Source organism: Pseudopipra pipra, chromosome W (genome assembly GCF_036250125.1).
Source record: "Pseudopipra pipra isolate bDixPip1 chromosome W, bDixPip1.hap1, whole genome shotgun sequence".
In the NCBI taxonomy this organism is placed as follows: domain Eukaryota; kingdom Metazoa; phylum Chordata; class Aves; order Passeriformes; family Pipridae; genus Pseudopipra; species Pseudopipra pipra.
Genome location: NC_087580.1, coordinates 64,681,414 through 64,701,773, shown reverse-complemented (window position 1 = coordinate 64,701,773; position 20,360 = coordinate 64,681,414). Strand labels below are relative to the sequence as shown.

The following is a 20,360-nucleotide window of genomic DNA, read 5'->3' as shown; positions in this document are numbered from 1 at the left end:
AAAGAATAACCTTAGCATATTAAACATAAGATGAAGTTTTAGCAAGCAAGGCATATGTAAGATGATGTACCAGCATGGGCACAATAAACTACTGCTAAAAACAGCAATAAGAACCTCTAACAGTTTTAGAAATTCCTAGAAAGAAATTGTGTTGTTCATGAATTTCCATGCAGTCTTAGACTACTAGTCAGCAAGGTATTTTCAAAGTGATCTGGTATAAAAAGTTAATCCTGAACTTGAATTTCAAGTGGATTCCTATAACTTCATAAAGCTATGTCTGTGCTTTCTGTCAAAACTGAAATTAAGTTTAATCAACAAATGCAACAAAAAGTATTCTAATGAAGACAAAAGGACAGTACCAAACCAGCAGGGTTAGAACTAAATTTAAAACTAGAAGACACTTATGAAGAACTGATTCAAAATATGAGACAGTGAATATTCACCACTGAAAGACCACCCTGACACAGAATCTCATACATCATGGTCATTAATGCAAGATGCCAGTGGGAAGGGCTGATATTCTCTAACACATCCAAATCACTAGTATGATCTTAAATTCTCATGCTAAGAAAGTTACTTCTCTCAGTGGCCATAATTAAAACATGGCCTTACAACAAATAAAAGGCACACAGTCTTCTAACATGGAGAAGTTAGTCACGAAGCAACTGTGAATGCCCATCTGGTATTTGCAAACTTTTTACACTTTTTAACAATGACTAAAATGTCAGTGAGCAAACAGGGCTTCAAACCACAATTCAGAGCATGCAATCCCACAGTAACTGAAACCCATTTAAATCAGAACTACTGCAACAGAAGTCTTTCTTACTAGTGATCACAAGCTCTGCTCTTTCCTGCACTAAGTTTTGCACATACTGTCACAAAATGAGTGAGCACAAAACCACTATCAGAAAACAAAATTATTAGTTCACTGTTGGATCAGCTCCTCAAACCAGTTTCCTGCTTGCTAAATGCCAGGAAACCAGTCACCTTTACCCTAGGATAAGCCACCAAAACCCCTGTTGTCCCCAGCTACCATGCTGCCTGCCTCCTTTTTACTTTTTTGGCTTGGTTAAACTTAGATCAATCCTCTGATCAAGTTCAAATGTACCAGGAGATAGACAAGATCAATTCCTCCAGCAGTAATGCCAGTTTATGCTTTTACCATAAAAAGTATAGCTTTAACACTACTCTAAAAAGATGCATATATATATATGTTTAGATTGGAATGGTCAATGTTTACTAAAAAATTTTTTTCCTGTGGTAATTCACAATCAGCATTTTTTCTAACAACATTTCTATATACCAACAAAAAAAGAACAAGTGACTTGGCAGTAGCTCATTAAATCTTCCAGTGAGTCTAAAGGAATAGACTTTCTTACAATCAATCAGCATATTGAACACAAAAGCAAATGATGAACATCAGGCAAATAACAAAATTACTGTCCTGCCTCATATAAAACCTCATAACATTTCTTCACATTCTTTTACACTTGGATCTACAAACAGCTGCCTAAGATATCAAGGCAGAATTGCTTATTTATTTCTGTTCCAGGAACCCAGGACTGGGGAACTATGTTTACAGTTGATTCCCATCAAAATTCCTGCAGCTACTACCCTATCCAACGTAATTTTAAACAACGAACTACTTAAAATATGTTTTTGTTTCCTTTAGCGCTGTAACTCTGATCAACTGTGTATTGTTAGGTTTTTTTCTCCTACTCTCCACCATACCTCCCTTAGTTGACTAGGTTCATATTAGCCATCACTTATTAAATTTATATTTTTCTTTTCTGGAATTAATTCTAGAGAAGTCAACACATACCCAAGCAGATAGTGAGATTTTCTGTTTCCACTAAAACCCATTGGGAGTTCAAAACACTCATTATCAAACAATCACATCTTCACTCTGGTACCATCCATGCATAGAAAGAATTGTTCTTCTTCACAACATTTCTTCCCACAAAACAAATGCACGCTACGTGGGAGCATGAGAAAGGTATGTAGTATCACAACTCAGATGGGACTAGTCAATTAACTTAATAATCTATTCTGTAGAAAATCCAGTTTGCTGAGCTTGCAGACCTAAATCCTTTCACTACAACACAGTTGTTTTATTTTGAAATTCAGATTTTCACATTGACAGGTTTAAATTAGATAAAGACACTTTAAGGTTAAGAAAAAGGCTTAAGAACAACTAAAAGGAAAAGGAAATGCAGACTGGATGGGCAGGCAACACCTTAGATTTGCGCTTATCTCTGACTAGACAGTAATCAAACAGTCCTGGTCTCTGCTATGGAAATGCAGAGCCAGCCGTCCACCCAGCCGATGCCAAGGTGACAGAGGCTTAAACCTTAGTAAGAAATAAGGAGGCTAAGTATAGAAAATTCACATTCTAGGTATTCCGTATTACCAAAACAAACACTGAAGTTATATTCAATATATTATATTGACATCATATTTATATGATATATTACAATTCAAATGATTTTGTCTTATTAGTTATCATAAAGCTGGAAGCATTGAATCAGTTTCACAATATACCGCATGTACTCTACTAACCATTTTTAGAATCATAGAATCGCTAAGGTTGGAAAAGACCTCTAAGATCAAGTCCAGCCATTGACCCAGCACCACTATACCATATCCCCATGTGCCACATCCACATGCTTTTTGAAAACTTCTACTTTCTTGTAGTGAGGGGCCCAGAACTGACCCCAGTGCTGAGTACATGGGGACCATCACTTCCCTGGTCCTGCTGGTCACAGTATTTCTGATGCAAGCGAGGATGCCATTGGCCTTCTTGGCCACCTGGACACATACTGGCTCATGTCCAAACAGCTGTTGACCAGCACCCCCAGGTCCTTTTCTGCTGGGCAGCTTTCCAGCAACTCTGCCCCCAGCCTGTTGCACTGCATGGGATTGCTGTGACCCAAGTGCAGGACCTGGTACTTTGCCTTGTTGAACCTCATACAATTGGCCTCGGCCCACTGATCCAACCTGTCCATATCCTTCTGCAGAGCCTTCCTTCCCTCCAGCAATCAACACTCCAGCCCAACTTGGTGTCAACTGCAAATTTACTGAGGGTGCACTCGATCCTCTCAAACAGATTACTGATAAACAGAACTGGCCCCAATACTTAACCCTGGGGAACATCACTAGTGACCAGCCACCAGCGGGATTTAACTCCATTCACCACCACTCTCTGGGCCTGGCCATCCAGCCAGTTTTCTACCCAGCCAACAGTGTACCCATCTAAGCCATGAACAGCTAGTTTCTCCAGGAGAATGTTGTGGGAGACAGCGTTAAAGGCTTTATTAAAGTTCAGGTAGACAACATCTATAGGCTTTCTCTCATCCACTAGGCAGGTCACCCTGTCATAGGGAGATCAGGTTGATCAAGCAGGACCTGCCTTTCATAGCCCCATGCTGGCTGGGCCTGATCACCTGGTTGTCCTGTGTGTGCCACATGACGGCACTCAAGATGATCTGCTCCATGACCTTCCCCAGCACCAAGGTCAGGCTGACAGGCCTGAAGTTCCCCAGATACTTCATCTGACCCTTCTTGTAGGTGGCTAGCCAGGACTGCTCATAAATGACTGAAAGGGACTTGGTGAGCACTTCTGTCAGCTCCCTCAGTACCCTTGGGTGGATCCCATCCAGGTCCATGGACTTCTGTGTGTCTAAGTGGTGTAGCAGGTTGCTGACCATTTGCCCTTGGATTATGTGGGCTTCATTCTGCTTCTTGTCCCTGTTTTCCAGCTCAGGGGGCTGGGTACCCTGAGAACAACCGGTCTTGTTATTAAAGACTGAGGCAAAGGCAGCTTTAAGTACCTCAGCCTTTTCCTCATCCTTTGTCACTATGTTTCCCCACACACCCAATTAAGGATATTCTCCTTGTCCCTCCTTTTGCTGTTGATATATTTATAGAAACATTTTTTATTGTCTTTTATGGCAGTAAGTTCTAGCTGGGCTTTGGCCCTTCTAATTTCCTCCCAACATCCCTGTAGTCCTCCAAGTTGCCTACCCCTTCTTCCAAAGCTAATACACTCTTTTTTTTCCTGAGTTCCAGTCAAAGTTCTTTGTTCAGCCAGGCCTGTGGTCTTCCCCGCCGGCTTGTCTTTCAGCACATGGGGACAGCCTGCTCCTGCACCTTTAGGATTTCCTTCTTGAACAATGTCCAACCTTCCTGGGCCCCTTTGCCCTTCAGGACTGCCTCCCAAGGGACTCCATCAACCAGTTTCCTAAACATGATAGTGTCTACAGCACCAAGACTGAAATACTCATTAGCAGGGGTTTTCCCCCTCAGTGAACAGCATATTTTCACCACAGTGTCAATACCATTTCTGCTATTTTCAGTGCATATAATTTCTTAAAATTATATTGTTCTACAGTGAAGCAATAACACAATGGCCCAGCAAATATTCCCCTAGAAAGCAACCAGTAAGATAACCCTGAGCAGGTAGCTTAAAATAGAGAGAGAGAGCATGTTCCACAAATATTAGCTGACCCCTAGATTACTACACACATTGCATTAAACATTTTGGAAAAAGGGTTCTGTAGTGATTACCAGCCATCTATTTACTTGCAGCTGAAGTGCTTTATTCCACATTTGACTATTCTGTGTAACAGAAAAGAAAGACTACCAGATAAAATGACAGGAAGATTTTTATTATTATTTTTACTAATATCCAAAGAAAGGAGGTCATGCATCCCTGAAATACTGAGAAGTAAATTACACAACTTTATACAATTCCCTGCAGATTTCAAGGGTTTTGTCATGGTTTAGGAGTGGCAGTCCCTAATTTAGTGCCCCCTCCCCTCCACTTGCTCTCCTCCCTCTGGTGGGAGACACAAAAGGCAGAGATTACTGGTTGAGATAAAACAATTTACTGGAAACAGCAATGAGATAAGAAAATCAACAGTAATAGTAACATTATTAATAACAAAAGTGTCTAAAAAGAGAGTGATTTATATGCAAAAAAAGTGCTCACTGAACGACTTGGCACCTTGCAACCCCTGTGACAAATGGCAGGAGGGACCCTCTATCATCTTTTTTGCCCCCTCCTTCCCAGAAGCTAGAGTCCCTTACTTCAGCACACACACCCCCCCCAGTGTCATGAGGTGGTATAGAATAACCTCCTAGCCACACCCACACGGCTCTCAGCTTTGCCCCTTCACAGCTACTGCAAAAAGTTAACTCTGTCCTGGTCAAAAAACAGGACAGGTTTGCATTATAAAATGTAATTAGATATTTCCTGCCACAGAATACACACGCTTGTAATACAGTGATACTGAAGTCAACCAGTTTATCACAGACAGTTGAAAACACTTCATTAAGATACTTTTCTCACATTAATGTACAGTCTAAAATACTTGGTAGAGAGATATAGTAATACTACGTACACTAGAGCATGGTGCTAATAACACCAAGGTTGTGGTTTTGATCCCCATGTGGGCCATTCACTTAAGAGTTGGACTCGATCCTTGTGGGTCCCTTCCAACTCAGAGTATTCTGTGATTCTGTGATTCTGTGATTCTTCAGTCAGATAGGTCAGTGTTTTGGCTTAAGACATATGATATTCATGTAGAGACCAACAGCGTATTGTTCATAAGGTTACGAAGCAAAAAACAGACTGCATTTGAAATTAACCTATAGGTTAATTTCCAGTAATTTTAAGAAGTCCTACCTTTATAATTTCAGTATAAAGGATTATTTTATAAAACAGATAACTGAAATATTTACTTTCCATCAACAGTGCTAACATACAAAAAAATTGTAGCTATGAACTGTACCATACCCTCTCCACAAGGCTACCTCTCTGCATATGCCATTTGGTATTTGCTGATTCACAGACACAACTGAGTCATTCTTGCAACCCTTTGGAAGCTACACGTCTTTGCATCTTTCCACTCCTTCAAGATGCAGATCTGGAGACAATGAAGTTGGATGTGCCTGTCTTTGAATGCCTCATTACTGGATATTCCAAAGAAAAGAGCCCTTTGAAGGCAGAGATTTTCACCAATCAGACATTACTTAAATACATTAGCTCTGCTATGCACTTCATCAGTTTAACTCATTTAATACCCACTTCCCCACACAATCTGCACTGTACCTAAGTTACTCATTTTCATTCCTCTTGCTCTAAGAAGAAACAAGCATCTTTCCACTCCAACTCATGAAAATCCAAACCAACTACACATTCCTTTGATTTTAAATCAAATCCTGTCATGGGTTGAAATTGGCCCCCCCTTGAGAGAGAGGGGGCTCAGAGGTGATTGGGTGCTAGGGAAGTGTTCCTTGGAGAGCCAATCACCATCCATGTTGTTCGCTTCTGCTCAGAATCATATATACATAGCACTGGAAGCTGTTGGCAGTCTTGGTGTCTTGCTGTTGGTGTCTGCTGCGTGTAGGTGGAGAAGGTCAGGGGGTGGTTGGACTCCTTCCCCCCCCTCGGGGGGGAGAGGGGAGCCCTGCGGCCCCACTGACTCTGCCTGGGCCGGAGTTGGAGGCAGCATTTGGAGTGTGTGCTGTGAAGGAAGAAATTCGCAGCACCTGAGGTAAGAGGAGAGAGGCAGGCTTTGCAGCCAAGCCCTCTCTTCCCCCTCCTTTCTGCAGTTAAAGCTGTGGAGGGGGCCTTTTCTTTCCCTCCGCTGTGAAGTGGAGGAGAGGCTCAGCATTGGGGCTGAGCCAAGAGACGGGCCGGAGGAGGAGGCCCGGTGCTCGGGAGAAGAGTCCCAGGCGAAATTGGAGATGGGCCAAGAGCTCGGGAGTTGCCTGCCAAAGCTGACCGGGGGCAGCCGAAAACTGACTCGGAGGACGCTTGATAAGCTGAACTACACTGCAGCAGCCTACGAACCCAGGTATGAGATCGAGAGGGAGAGATCACACAGCAGACCGAGGAGCAAGGACTCAAAGCTACTTTCTTGGACTTCGTGAGGAGAAAGACTGCAACAAACAGGCAGAGCTTGGTGAGGGGGGAACGTTCGGGCCCAGAACACTCCCACAAGAGAGAGAGACTGGTTACATATCAGCCTTGAAAGGCTCTTCCTGGACTAAAGTTAAGGGGAGGGGCTAAAAGGACTGACAGAAATGTGAATATATATATATATATATATATAGTTGCTTTTAGTTTGTACAGTATATTTATTTGTGTAAATAAATGCATATACTTTCCCCTTCCCCTGTAGAAGCCTCTGGCCTGAAAGTTTCTCTCCGGTGTCAGGATAAATTGTGGGAAGGGGTGGGGGGAAGCCTGGAAATTGGATTTTGGATTTCTAATGTGGCTCAACTGCCACAAATCCATTATCAACACCTTTCCTACCTCTTCTATAGGATAGGATCAGAGTTGTACCTAAGACTGCAGTATTCTTTTTCCACAGTTCTTCTCATCAAACCCTCTATACCGGATTCCTTCTGTTACCAAAAAGCCTATAAGGTGGCTTGTACTTTCTCTGATTGGCTACCGAAAACAGAAGGCAAGCCTGACAACCAGATTCACCCCAAAGAAACAGCACAAGTACACATCAAATTCTTTCCCGAGAGCTCTACAGATGGAATCTTGTACTCTCCTGCTGCCAAGGTACATCCTGTGGAGCCCAGCATGCTCCCACTCTCAGGAGACTGGCATGAGTTGATCTGGGCAAGCAGCTCTCCATAGCCAGAGCACACCAGCCTGCTACACAGGAAATTACCATAAAAGTGATCTGTGTCAATTCTTTTATGTTGTTCTGAGACCAAGACATGACAAGGGGTAAGGGAGAGGAATGTACCTAAATTAAAGGTGGCTGAAATGCTTATGAAATCAAAGGATAACCAACAAATGCTTAAAAAGAAGTGTTTAAAGAAGTAAATAGGAGAGTCCCATTTCAGGATATGAAATCATTGGTGCTAGTCCTGCACCAATGCTACCATCTCACCTCTCACATGGCCACGTTTCCCACGGTCTGAAGGCCTGTCTCCTTGATTGTTGCCCACTCCATTCTCTTCAGCTCTAACTGCGGAGAGAGGACAGCTTAAGAGACTCACACATGAGACAGTATAGCCATCTGCTTAACCTTAATCTCAAAAGAAAAGGCAAGATTTTAAAGTCAGCTGGTTAATACATCTCAGTCACCCTTCTTCTTTGGAGCCTAGCTACAAGCAAGTTATGTTTACCTTGCACTAGACAATTAGGAAGTGTGTGATGGTTTCACTCTAGGCCTTCCTGGAGACCATCTTGTAACCAGGAAGGAACTAGGAAAGTGATCACGGAAGTATTCCATGCTATTCCTTTACATAACTCGAGGTATAAATAAAGCCAGCAGGAGGGACCTCGCCCTCTTCCTTTCCGGCGAGGTTCGAGAACGGTGGGTCCCTGTCTCGGTCTGGCTTATCTGGAGCTGAGGCCTACGGTGACTGCTGTTATCTGCCACGCGTGAGGGGAGGGCGCTGGGCCGTGTCTAGCCATCCTGCTTGTTCAAAGGGAAGTGGTGAGATTTTGCTAATTTACCTTCAGTTGGCTGGTTGACTTGCTCGGTCTTTGCCCCTCTTTGTCCTTCTCCCTTCTCCTTCCCCCTCTTCCCTTTTTGGGGAACTGTTTGGGATTTCTGGAGTTGTGGTGTATAGTATTCTCATTGTATATATCTGTCTTATATGTAAAAATATATATATATATATTTTTGCTATAGCTTTGGCTGCTTAAGTCGTTTCTTTTCTCTTCCCTCTCTGGGAAGCAGGTCCTTGTTGTCGAGTTTTGGGGACTTGGCGGGAAGCCAGCTCGAAACTTGCACAAAGTGCAAGTGTAGAAGACCCTTCTGGAAGAGTTATTACAAGGAGATGAGGATTTATTTCTCTTAAGAACGCTTTCCTGCCTAGAAAGAGGCATCTATCCCAGAGACAGTTTTAGATGTTTTCTCCTCCCACATTCCAGAGAAACTGACTCCCTGGGTACAAGAGAAGATGAGTTCTTGCAGACATGTCTGAAGACCCCATGGCAAGGGGGGCCAGGGACAATAAAAGCCCAAGAAGAACAGGGGGTGTGTCTTTCTTAGGCCTGGTGCAGTTTTTGTACCGAGATGTTAAGTGTTCTTGACTTTGGAAATAAATTCTCCTAAATCCTTCCACTGCCTGGTATTTTGGGGGTACCTGCATGAATTTAACCTTTACAGGAAGCAAAATATCTAATAAGAGGGAAATGCCCCTCAGCAGACACACTTCATTTGAGTTGGGTTTTTGGGGGGGAGAAAGGCAGTGTTTTGCAGCCTACACTAATAATTATGGTCTCACCTCTTTAATGAGGTAGGAAATAAAACTGCCTCATACTATGCTTTCTCAATAACAGGCTGAGTGGCAACAGTGAAAGAATAACCAAGAACACCAACTCTTCTGTCTGCCAATACCACATATCCCCGTACAACCAGGGAAACTCAAAAGAACTCTCCTCTGTATTTAAATCAGAGGCATTAGAAAAGCACTGCACCTTAACTATTTAATGGAAAACTCTCGAGGAAGTACTCCAAAAGATGGCTGGCTCTTTGAGGGAAAAAAAAGACTGGCCACTTAAAACACTGCTGAAATTTTGCCCTGCACAACTTTTCCTAATGGCAGCAACAAAACCATTAATGCCTGGACTGGGAAGAGATATCAAGATTTGGCAATGACCTGAAAAAATCTTTAATTCCAGTTGTGATGGTTTCAGTCTAGGCCTTCCTGGAAACCAGCTTGTAACCAGGAAGGAACTAGGAAGGTGACCAAGGAAGTATTCCATGCTATTCCTTTACGTAACCCAGGGTATAAATAAGGCATTGATAAGAGAGTTCGCCCTCTTTCCTCTCCGGCGAGGTTCGAGAACGGTGGGTCCCTGTTTCGGTTGGGCTTATCTGGAGCCGAGGCCTACAGTGACTGCCGTTATCTGCCACGCGTGAGGGGAGAGCCAAGGACCGTGTCTGGCCATCCTGCCTGTTCGAAGGGAAGTGGTGAGATTCTTGCTAGTTTGCCTTCGACTGGCTGTTTGACTTGTTCGGTCCTTGCCCCTTTTTGTCCTTCTCCTTTTTTTCCTCCCCCCCCCCCCCCCCCTCCCCCCCCCCCCCTCCCCCCCCCCTGGTGTGTGGTATTCCCCTTTCGTGTATCTGTCTTATATATAAATATACATATATATATATATACATATTTTTTGCTATAGCTTTGGCTGCTTGGTTTTTCTTCTTTTCCCTCTCTGGGAGGCGGGTCCTTGTTGTCAAGTTTCGGGGGACTTGGCAGGAAGCCAGCTCGAAACTTGTACAACATTTTTGGTGTCAGGAGTGGGATATTTTGGTTAAGTTTGGCTTGTTTTGATAAACATTTTCCAGGAAGACAGCTAAGCTCGGTGTTGTTTTGCAAGCCAATCTATTGTTTTGGGAACAGGTCTGGGAACACTGCCAGAGTCTGGGAAAACAGCCAAGGAAACTTTGTTTATATAAAACAAAAGTTTGTTTTGGGATCAAGAAGAAATAATAACAAAAAGCAATGGCTATTTCATTAATTTGTCTTATAATTCTAGCCGTCTTTACACCTGTGTTAGGCTACTCTATAGGGAGACGTCCAGACCTTGAGGATGGATGGAACGAATTGCTTCCATCCTTTAATTTTGACATCGAAGGTTTGGTAAAGGAGATCCCCATGGTTAAAATCGGCTCTAATTACTATATAAATCTTATTGCAACAGTACTGTCATTGATAAAGGTACTGGAAGTGCTCCTTAAACTTGGAAGAATGGGGTTCCGTTGCTCTCCCTCTTGTAGGAAAGATCACACCTCAAAGGGATTCGCTGGAACTTTGGAAAGGGCTGCAGACAGGCCAGTCCCCGGGTGGCATGGAGCTTGGGGAGATTTCGGTAGATTAGTAGGACGTGTGTCACCCCCCATTAATTGGGAGTTCACACCAGAACAAATGTTTGATTCTGGTGAGATGGCCCACTGTTTGGCAGAAGGGTGTTTTTCCTACAAAGATCCGAATATGCAATTCTCCGCTTTGTGCTGGGGCCTGGCTAATGCTTATCGAGCTGCCATAGACCACCTTCAGAGGGCTAAGGTCGACACAGAGACCCAAACCACGCCACTTGAAACCAGTGATGTCCCTATTAGGTCCACAGAAGTTGGGGTCCAAACACAACTTGAAGTCAATGACATTTCTACTAAGTCCACTAGAACCGGGACTCAAGCTAAGAACCGGAAGATCATCATTGCCCCTATAAAGAAGAAGAAGACGTGGGTAAGGGAGATCGAGGAACTTACGGACCCATCTCCGCAACCAGAACGCACAGAAGAAAGAGAAGAAGAAGAAGAAGGAACAGAGGATGTAGTGAACGAAGGAGCGGCAGCAATGGGAGAAGGAGCAACAGCAAGTGATGAAGGCGTGACTGCGAGAGAGGAAGAAGTGGTTGTGACTGAGGAAGGAGCGATTGGAAGAGAAGAAGCAGCTACCAGAGAGGAAGAAACGGCTACACGGGAAGGAGCACGTCCAAAAGAACTAGGGGCACGCCCAAAGGAATACAGAACAGCACCAAGAGAAAAGAAAGCAACAGCACAAATGGCCGGTGGTATATTGTCGCTTGATGATTTATATCCTGACTACAAATTCAGTGTTACAAAGGACGCAAAGAAGGAGCCAAAGCATCCCCCTCAATTGGAGGGGGAATTATCTCTACCCCTCCAGACCCAACCTTCTCTTGGAGGTGTGGATGATTGGAAGAAGCCCTTATCTTGGCACCCGAGAGACTACTCGCTACCTCCACTGACTGGGTATCGTGAACGACGTAGAAGTCCATCTCCACGGCGTGAACGACGTAGAAGTCCATCTCCACGGCGTGAACGACGTAGAAGTCCATCTCCACGGCGTGAACGACGTAGAAGTTCATCTCCGCGGCGTGAACGACGTAGGAGTCCGTCCCCACGGTATGAACGGCGTAGAAGTCCATCTCCACGCCATGAACAACATAGAAGCTTATCCCCATGGCATGCCCAGTCTCCATCTCCACGTGAGAGATACAGGGAGGAGGCAGGAGCGGTTCCACGTAAGAGCGGAAGAGTAAAGAGGGAGGTAGAAAAGATTCTACGTGGGAGAGATGGACAAGAAATAATGCGAGAAAGCGAAATTATACAATCACTGACCACAAGAGAGCTTAGAGATTTACGGAGAGATTATATGCGCTTGCCTGGTGAACAAATCCTCGCCTGGCTGGTGCGATGCTGGGACAAGGGAGCTGATAGTCACATAATTGAAGGTGATGAAGCACGACAACTGGGATCCATTGCCCGAGACCCTAAGATAGAACAAGAAATGGGAAGGGAGAAAACGGCATCCAGTCTTTGGCTCCGAATTCTTCATGCTGTGAGGGCGAAATACCCGTTTAAGGAGTCCCTCAAGAGTTCTTCGAGAAGGTGGAGGACTGCGGAAGAAGGCATCCAATACCTGCGGGAATTGGCCATGCAGGAAATTGTCTACTCTGATCCAGAATATTATGACATCCAAGTTCCCGAGAATGTTCCTTGCACACAACCAATGTGGAAGAAGGTAATTCAAGGTGCCCCTAAACCATATAGGTATTGCTTGATAACCGCATATCATCCAAAGATGGATGAACCAAGTGTGGACACCATGTGTGCTTGGATGAGGAGCATAGAGGAAAATCTGGAAGACCCCTTCGACCCTCTATACCGACACCCCTATGATAGGGAAAGAATGGAGAGAGATTATGAATATTCCAGATATGAGGACGACCTTAGAGAAAGAGAGGACAGAAGGTATAGAGATTACCAGGAAAGGCCAATGGGAAGATCATGGCGGGACCGACAAAGACGACCTCGGCCTAGACCTCGATCCTGGTCTCGATCTCGCTCACGGTCCCTGTCATTCACAAGTCAAAAGAAAGAGAACTCTAAGCGTTGGCCACGTAACCAACTATGGGCATACCTTCGTAGTAAAGGAGAAAACATGAAGAAGTGGGATGGTGAACCCACTTTTAAGCTTGAAGCTAGAGTGAGGGAGCTGAAGCGAAAGAAGACTGACAAGAAAGTTGTCTATGTAGTAGACGGAGATTTCTTAGAAAAGAAACTGCGATCGCCGAAACACGAGAAGATGGAGGTCCGCTTCGACAACGGTAAAAAGTCTAAGAAGTCAAAGTCAAACTCTGACGACGAATGCTCTGATCAAGACCAGTAGAGGGGCCCTGCCTTCTGCCAGGAGAAGGAGAGGGACCAAGAAGATAACCGAGTTTACTGGGCTGTGTGGGTTCGATGGCCTGGCACATCGGATCCTCAGAGATACCAGGCCTTGATAGATACTGGAGCCCAGTGTACTGTAATGCCTTCGGAGTATAAGAGTACCGAGACTGTTACTATTTCTGGAGTGACCGGAGGGTCTCAAGAATTGTCAGTGGTAGAGGCAGACATGAGCTTGACGGGAGACCAATGGGAAAAGCGTCCCATTGTGACGGGGCCAGAAGCCCCTAGCATCCTTGGTATGGACTACTTAAGGAGAGGATACTTCAAGGACCCGAAAGGGTACCGGTGGGCTTTTGGTATAGCCTCGGTGATTGAAGAGGAGTCCAAGCAATTGTCTGCCCTTCCTGGCCTCTCAGAAGACCCTTCCATTGTAGGATTACTGCAAGTTAAAGATCAAGAAGTGCCAATAGCCACAACAACTGTGCACAGACGACAGTATCGGACAAACCGAGATGCTGTGATCCCTATCCACAAAATGATCCGGAAGTTGGAGAGCCAAGGGGTGGTCAGCAGAACCCATTCACCCTTCAACAGCCCCATCTGGCCTGTGCGTAAATCCGATGGAGAGTGGAGACTGACTGTGGACTATCGTGGCTTAAATGAAGTTACGCCACCGTTGAGTGCTGCCGTGCCAGATATGTTGGAGCTCCAATACGAGTTGGAGTCCAAGACAGCAAAGTGGTACGCCACCATCGACATAGCCAACGCGTTTTTCTCCATTCCCTTAGCGGCAGAGTGCAGGCCACAGTTTGCTTTCACCTGGAGGGGCATTCAATACACCTGGAATCGACTGCCCCAGGGGTGGAAACACAGTCCAACCATCTGCCATGGACTGATCCAGGCCACACTAGAGAAGGGTAAGGCTCCCGAACACATCCAGTACATCGATGACATCATTGTATGGGGGGATACAGCAGAAGAAGTTTTCAAAAAAGGACAGACGATCATCCAGATTCTCCTCGAGGCCGGTTTCGCTATCAAGAAGAGTAAAGTCAAGGGACCTGCCCGAGAGATCCAATTCCTAGGGGTGAAATGGCAAGATGGACGACGCCAGATACCAACAGACATAATCAACAAGATTGTAGCAATGGCTCCCCCCACAAACAAGAAAGAAACCCAAGCTTTTCTGGGAGCAATAGGTTTCTGGAGGATGCATATCCCAGAATACAGTCAGATTGTGAGCCCTCTTTACTTTGTGACCCGTAAAAAGAACAACTTCCAGTGGGGTCCTGAGCAACAACAAGCTTTCAGGCAGATCAAGCAAGAAATTGCACATGCCGTGGCTCTTGGACCAGTTAGAACGGGACCAGATGTAAAGAATGTACTCTACTCTGCAGCTGGAGATAAAGGTCCCTCCTGGAGCCTCTGGCAAAAGGTGCCTGGCGAGACACGAGGGCGACCACTGGGTTTCTGGAGCCGAAGCTACAGAGGTTCTGAGGCTAATTACACCCCTGTGGAAAAGGAAATCTTAGCGGCGTATGAAGGTATACGAGCAGCTACAGAGGTAATTGGTACTGAAGCACAGCTCTTCCTGGCACCCCGATTACCAGTCTTGAGCTGGATGTTCAAAGGGAAGGTACCCCCTACGCATCATGCCACTGATGCCACATGGAGCAAGTGGATAGCCTTGATTACGCAGCGTGTACGATTGGGAAGCTCAAATCGCCCTGGAATTCTGGAGGTTATCACAAATTGGCCTGAAGGTGGGAACTTCAGTCTGGCAGAAGAAGAAGAAGAGCCAGTGAGCCGAGCTGAAGAAGCTCCGCCATTTGATCAGCTGCCAGATGAAGAAAGGTGTTATGCCCTTTTCACTGATGGTTCTTGCCGTATTGTAGGAAGGAACCGGAAGTGGAAAGCAGCCGTTTGGAGTCCCACCCGACGAGTGGCAGAAGCTACTGAGGGTCAAGGCGGGTCGAGTCAATTTGCAGAGCTCAAAGCCGTCCAATTGGCCCTGGACATCGCCGAACGAGAAGGATGGCCGAGACTCTACCTCTACACAGACTCGTGGATGATAGCCAATGCTCTATGGGGATGGTTAGACCGATGGAAGAAGATGAACTGGAGGCGTGGAGGAAAACCCATCTGGGCTGCTGACTTGTGGCAGGACATCGCTGCCAGAGCGAAGAGTCTGAATGTGAGAGTCCACCATGTAGATGCCCATGTGTCCAAGAAGCAAGCTAATGAAGAACATAATAACAACAGAGAAGCGGACCGAGCTGCACAGATAGGGGTGTCACAAGTAGACCTAGACTGGCAGCAGAAGGGAGAGCTGTTTCTGGCTCGATGGGCCCATGATGCTTCCGGTCATCAAGGCCGAGATGCCACTCACAGATGGGCACGAGACCGAGGGGTGGATTTAACCATGGATATCATTTCTGAAGTTATCCATGATTGCGAGACCTGTGCCGCTATTAAGCAGGCAAAAAGACTGAAGCCCCTGTGGTATGGTGGACGTTGGGAGAAGTATAAGTATGGAGAGGCCTGGCAGATTGATTACATCACATTGCCACAGACCCACCAAGGTAAACGCTATGTGCTTACCATGGTGGAAGCAACCACCGGATGGTTAGAAACATATTCGGTACCGCATGCAACAGCCCGAAACACCATCCTAGGCCTTGAGAAGCAGGTCCTGTGGAGACATGGCACTCCAGAGCGAATTGAGTCAGACAACGGGACTCATTTCAAAAACAGTCTAGTGGCCACTTGGGCACAGGAGCATGGTATTGAATGGGTATATCACATTCCATATCATGCACCTGCTGCAGGAAAAGTAGAAAGGTGTAATGGACTGTTGAAGACGACTCTAAAGGCACTAGGTGGGGGAACTTACAAAAATTGGGACAAGAATTTAGCCAAGGCCACCTGGCTAGTCAACACCCGAGGCTCTGTCAACCGAGCTGGTCCTGCCCAAGCAGAGTCCCTCCACACTGTAGATGGAGACAAAGTTCCAGCGATCCATCTAAAAGGTATGTTAGGTAAGGCCGTTTGGATCACTCCTCCCTCAGGCCAAGACAAACCCATTCGTGGGATTGTCTTTGCTCAAGGGCCTGGATATACTTGGTGGGTTATGAGGAAGGATGGAGAGGTCCAATGTGTGCCTCAAGGAAACCTAAGCCTGGGAAAAAACTAATTCTGTGCCTTGAGTTGTATTTTACAGGAGACCAGACACCAGACGGAAAAAAAAAAAAGAGAGACCCAAACAAAGCTGATACGAGAATCTAAGGATGGCCGATGATGACACAGCCCAAACCAATGAGCCAGCCCTAAACCGGAACTGTGATTATGACGAAAGGGCCAAGAACACAAATCGAGTTGCTGGTAGTGCTGATCTTCAATGACAGACGACAACCTTCGAGAAAAAATAAACATGGACTATATATATATATGTGTATATGTACGGGATAGAGACAAACACAATATACAGGTGTTACGTAAAGAAATAGTATGGAATAAGGGGTGGAGAATGTGATGGTTTCAGTCTAGGCCTTCCTGGAAACCAGCTTGTAACCAGGAAGGAACTAGGAAGGTGACCAAGGAAGTATTCCATGCTATTCCTTTACGTAACCCAGGGTATAAATAAGGCATTGATAAGAGAGTTCGCCCTCTTTCCTCTCCGGCGAGGTTCGAGAACGGTGGGTCCCTGTTTCGGTTGGGCTTATCTGGAGCCGAGGCCTACAGTGACTGCCGTTATCTGCCACGCGTGAGGGGAGAGCCAAGGACCGTGTCTGGCCATCCTGCCTGTTCGAAGGGAAGTGGTGAGATTCTTGCTAGTTTGCCTTCGACTGGCTGTTTGACTTGTTCGGTCCTTGCCCCTTTTTGTCCTTCTCCTTTTTTTCCTCCCCCCCCCCCCCCCCCCTCCCCCCCCTGGTGTGTGGTATTCCCCTTTCGTGTATCTGTCTTATATATAAATATACATATATATATATATACATATTTTTTGCTATAGCTTTGGCTGCTTGGTTTTTCTTCTTTTCCCTCTCTGGGAGGCGGGTCCTTGTTGTCAAGTTTCGGGGGACTTGGCAGGAAGCCAGCTCGAAACTTGTACACCAGTTTACAAAAAGAGACAAGCAGCATCTGGCTCTGGAAAAAATTTTGTCCCTCACTTTTATTTTGATGGATCTGATTTCAATGTTTCTAAGCATAGCTGTAAGTTTTATTACTATTTTTTCCTATCTTTGTCATTATTCTACAAAGATTCACAATGTCTTCACTGGCACAATACTTGAAGATATTCCAATAATTAATTAGAAGAATTGGCTAATATTGTAAATATTTTTCCTGCTTTTAAGTGAAAAGTTAAACATATTTTTTTTATTTTGGTTTCTCTGCTCATCTATCAGTGTTGTGTATGGCCCTTACAGGCAATGTATATAGCTTTGATACTGCTGATAAAACTTAAGCGAAAAAAGCAATGTGCATCCAATGGCGATCTAATGTGATGCTACCTACCTTGGAAACATCAGTTTTCTTTTGTACAAAGCATTATTGCACCTGTATAAGCTGTAGAAAAAATTTAAATGTTTCAATCCACAAAGAACTTTCTGTGTTGTAGAAACTCACCTTTGGTTGGCTTATGAGTAACATATGCTAGAGAATAATAATGATCCCAGCCTTTTCATTCCCCTTATAAAAAGATGAGAACATCTTCAGGTTCTCCCACTCATAAAAGGAGATGTAATCAAAGCTGGATAATTTTTTCATTAAAAGAAAAAAAAGTGTATCAGCTGTGCAGCAACATATTTGCTTTTCAAGCAGTCTTACAAAGAGTCAATTATAAAACTTAGAAAAAGAACAGCAATTTGTACAAGATCAATCAATCAATCAAAAAAGGACAGAAATTTAAATTGAGTGTCTCTGAATAAACACAGACCATCCCAAAACCAAGTCACATTGACACATTGAGCATACCTGTTGCATAAACAGGTTATGATCCCTTTCAGTGCTGAGCTATAGCTTGGACAGACTTTACTCCATTAAGCATTTACTCCTTACTCAGCCAGTTTCAGCTGCAAGAAAAGTTTCTGAATCTTTAAAAATGAACCCCTGTACGTACACTCTCGGCCACGGCTGCCTCCTCTTCCCCGTCTGTTGGAACTTCCCCATCTGCGGCTCATTTCTCTGTTCCCTTGTTTCTCTCTGTTCTCTTTGTTTTCCAAACCTTCCTTTCCAAGGCTTTTCTTCTTTCCCCCTACAGTCTCCCAAGAAGTCTATTTGGATAGAAGTAGATACAAAAATCAAAAAGGAAGAGACAGCTCTCAGTGCATACTTCTACCTCACACCCCTCCAGCTCATGGGAAAAAAACAGATATTTGCATAACATCACATATGTAAAACTTGCAAGCTACATTCACACAAATAGAAACATAAGCTGTATTTTTGGAAAGAGATGAAAAACACAAGTTTTAAAAGTTGGATTTTCTTATGGAATGTGAGAATCCCAAATATTTCTGGCTATAATGGCACAGCAACTCATATATTATACAATTGCGTGGTTAGTCTATTGAGCCATTAGATGCAAAGGAAAGAAGAAAAGTATTATTTGCAAACCATTAAGATGGCAGATAGGTTTATGTATATGTATATGCCCCCATCTCTAGGAGTTTATAGTCTAGGTAAGATATTTGAGTGGTAAATTTGCATACACAAATGAGGTGGCACTACATAAAACCATAACCTCTGACAGGCACCTGCAACCAATAAAAAAGGTTGGCTATCAATACTTTCAGGTTCTGTCCTATCTCAGAAAATCACAGAATATCCTGTGTTAGAAGGGACTCACAAGGACCATCAAGTCCAACTCTTAAGTGAATGGCCCATACAGGGGTTGAACCCACAACCTTGGCATTATTAGCACCATGCTCTAACCAACTGACCTAATCTCAGGGTCAAGGTGAAGCGCAGACAGCACAGATTAGAAGTAGAAAACTACATATTTGAGCAACACCACGTTATTTGTGAGGCAGAAAACTGTTTCCCCAGTAACTATGTAACTGTATTACGCACTAAAACACTTCTAAAGTTTTAGACATTTCACAGAAGAAAAAAAAATACCTGCACTGACAACTGAAGAACCAAGTTATATAGTTCAGAATGCACTACTATTTCACTGATGGGCATGATGCCAAAAGATCTTCAACCATTTTAAGAAATACCCAAAACTGGATGAGTCTACAAAGCTTAAGAGGAAGCAGTCTCTCCTTAGTAAGGTTTTACATGACTTGGGAAGGATCCATGCTTTCCCAAAATATAATTTTGAGGAAAAGCTCAAAAAGTTGGGCATGTCCTTTGAGATACAGTATGGTGCTACCTTTGGGCACAGAAATCCATCATAGACTATTGAAGCCATCTCTTTTTGTAAGGGAGTTAACTGATTACAATTTCAGCTGAGGATGCCTGAGGCAACCCAAATGACAACTGTGGGTCTGACCTTCAAAAATATGTAACAGAAGCCTTCTTGCTGACCTGATCTTAGATGGAAAGAAGAATAATCTGAAAGGTCCCTTTTGTTCTATCTTGAAAGGTTTAGGAAGTAACACATGGTCAGGCATAAAATGGATCTTATGCCTGTAGGAAGTTAAATGAATAGAAGTCTTGGCCAAAGAAACACGCCCTACTCTACTCTCATCCGCAAGCCTCTGTCTATCCAAAGCCAGACTGACACAACTGTTGCAAGTCTTCACAAAGACTAACAGTCACACAGCATAAAGCCTTAAAGATCACAGCATTAAAAAAAAAAACAAACTGGCAGAATACCAAAGAAATTATAAATAGACATTCTAGCTACCACTCCTTGTTCTTTTAATTCCTCAATTTGGATAGACACTTTTTCTTCCAAATGAGGTAAAAAAACCTTCTAGAATATCAGAGTGAAACTAGAAAAAGAGATTTGGGAATCTGCATTCAGAACTAGTACCACCTCTGCTTCCAACCTTACATCAAAGCCACAGTTAAAATGTTCTGGAGTATAATGGCCTTCAAGTTAGAGGCCCACAAATTTGCATAAAGAAGAATAAATTTATTCACACTCTGACGTGGACCCCTTCTAATAAATACTCCTTCCTTCTTGAGCCTTTCAAGTTCTCTGTATTTGTTCGAGTTGCATTTTGCCTACAAAGCGCA

At 44.2% G+C, this 20,360-nt stretch overlaps 1 protein-coding gene across 1 annotated transcript in view; it reads right to left on the bottom strand.

Annotated features, from left to right (window-relative positions):
* The window catches only part of LOC135404386 (ubiquitin-associated protein 2-like), a 203,776-nt gene that overhangs the window by 124,392 nt on the left and 59,024 nt on the right, over positions 1 to 20,360 (bottom strand). Inside the window, exons 5-6 of the mRNA XM_064639113.1 lie at positions 18,295 to 18,448; positions 7,917 to 7,994 (exon numbers count right to left, since the gene is read on the bottom strand). Of these exons, the coding sequence (XP_064495183.1) occupies positions 7,917 to 7,994; positions 18,295 to 18,448 (232 nt within the window). The remainder of the gene's footprint in view (positions 1 to 7,916; positions 7,995 to 18,294; positions 18,449 to 20,360) is intronic.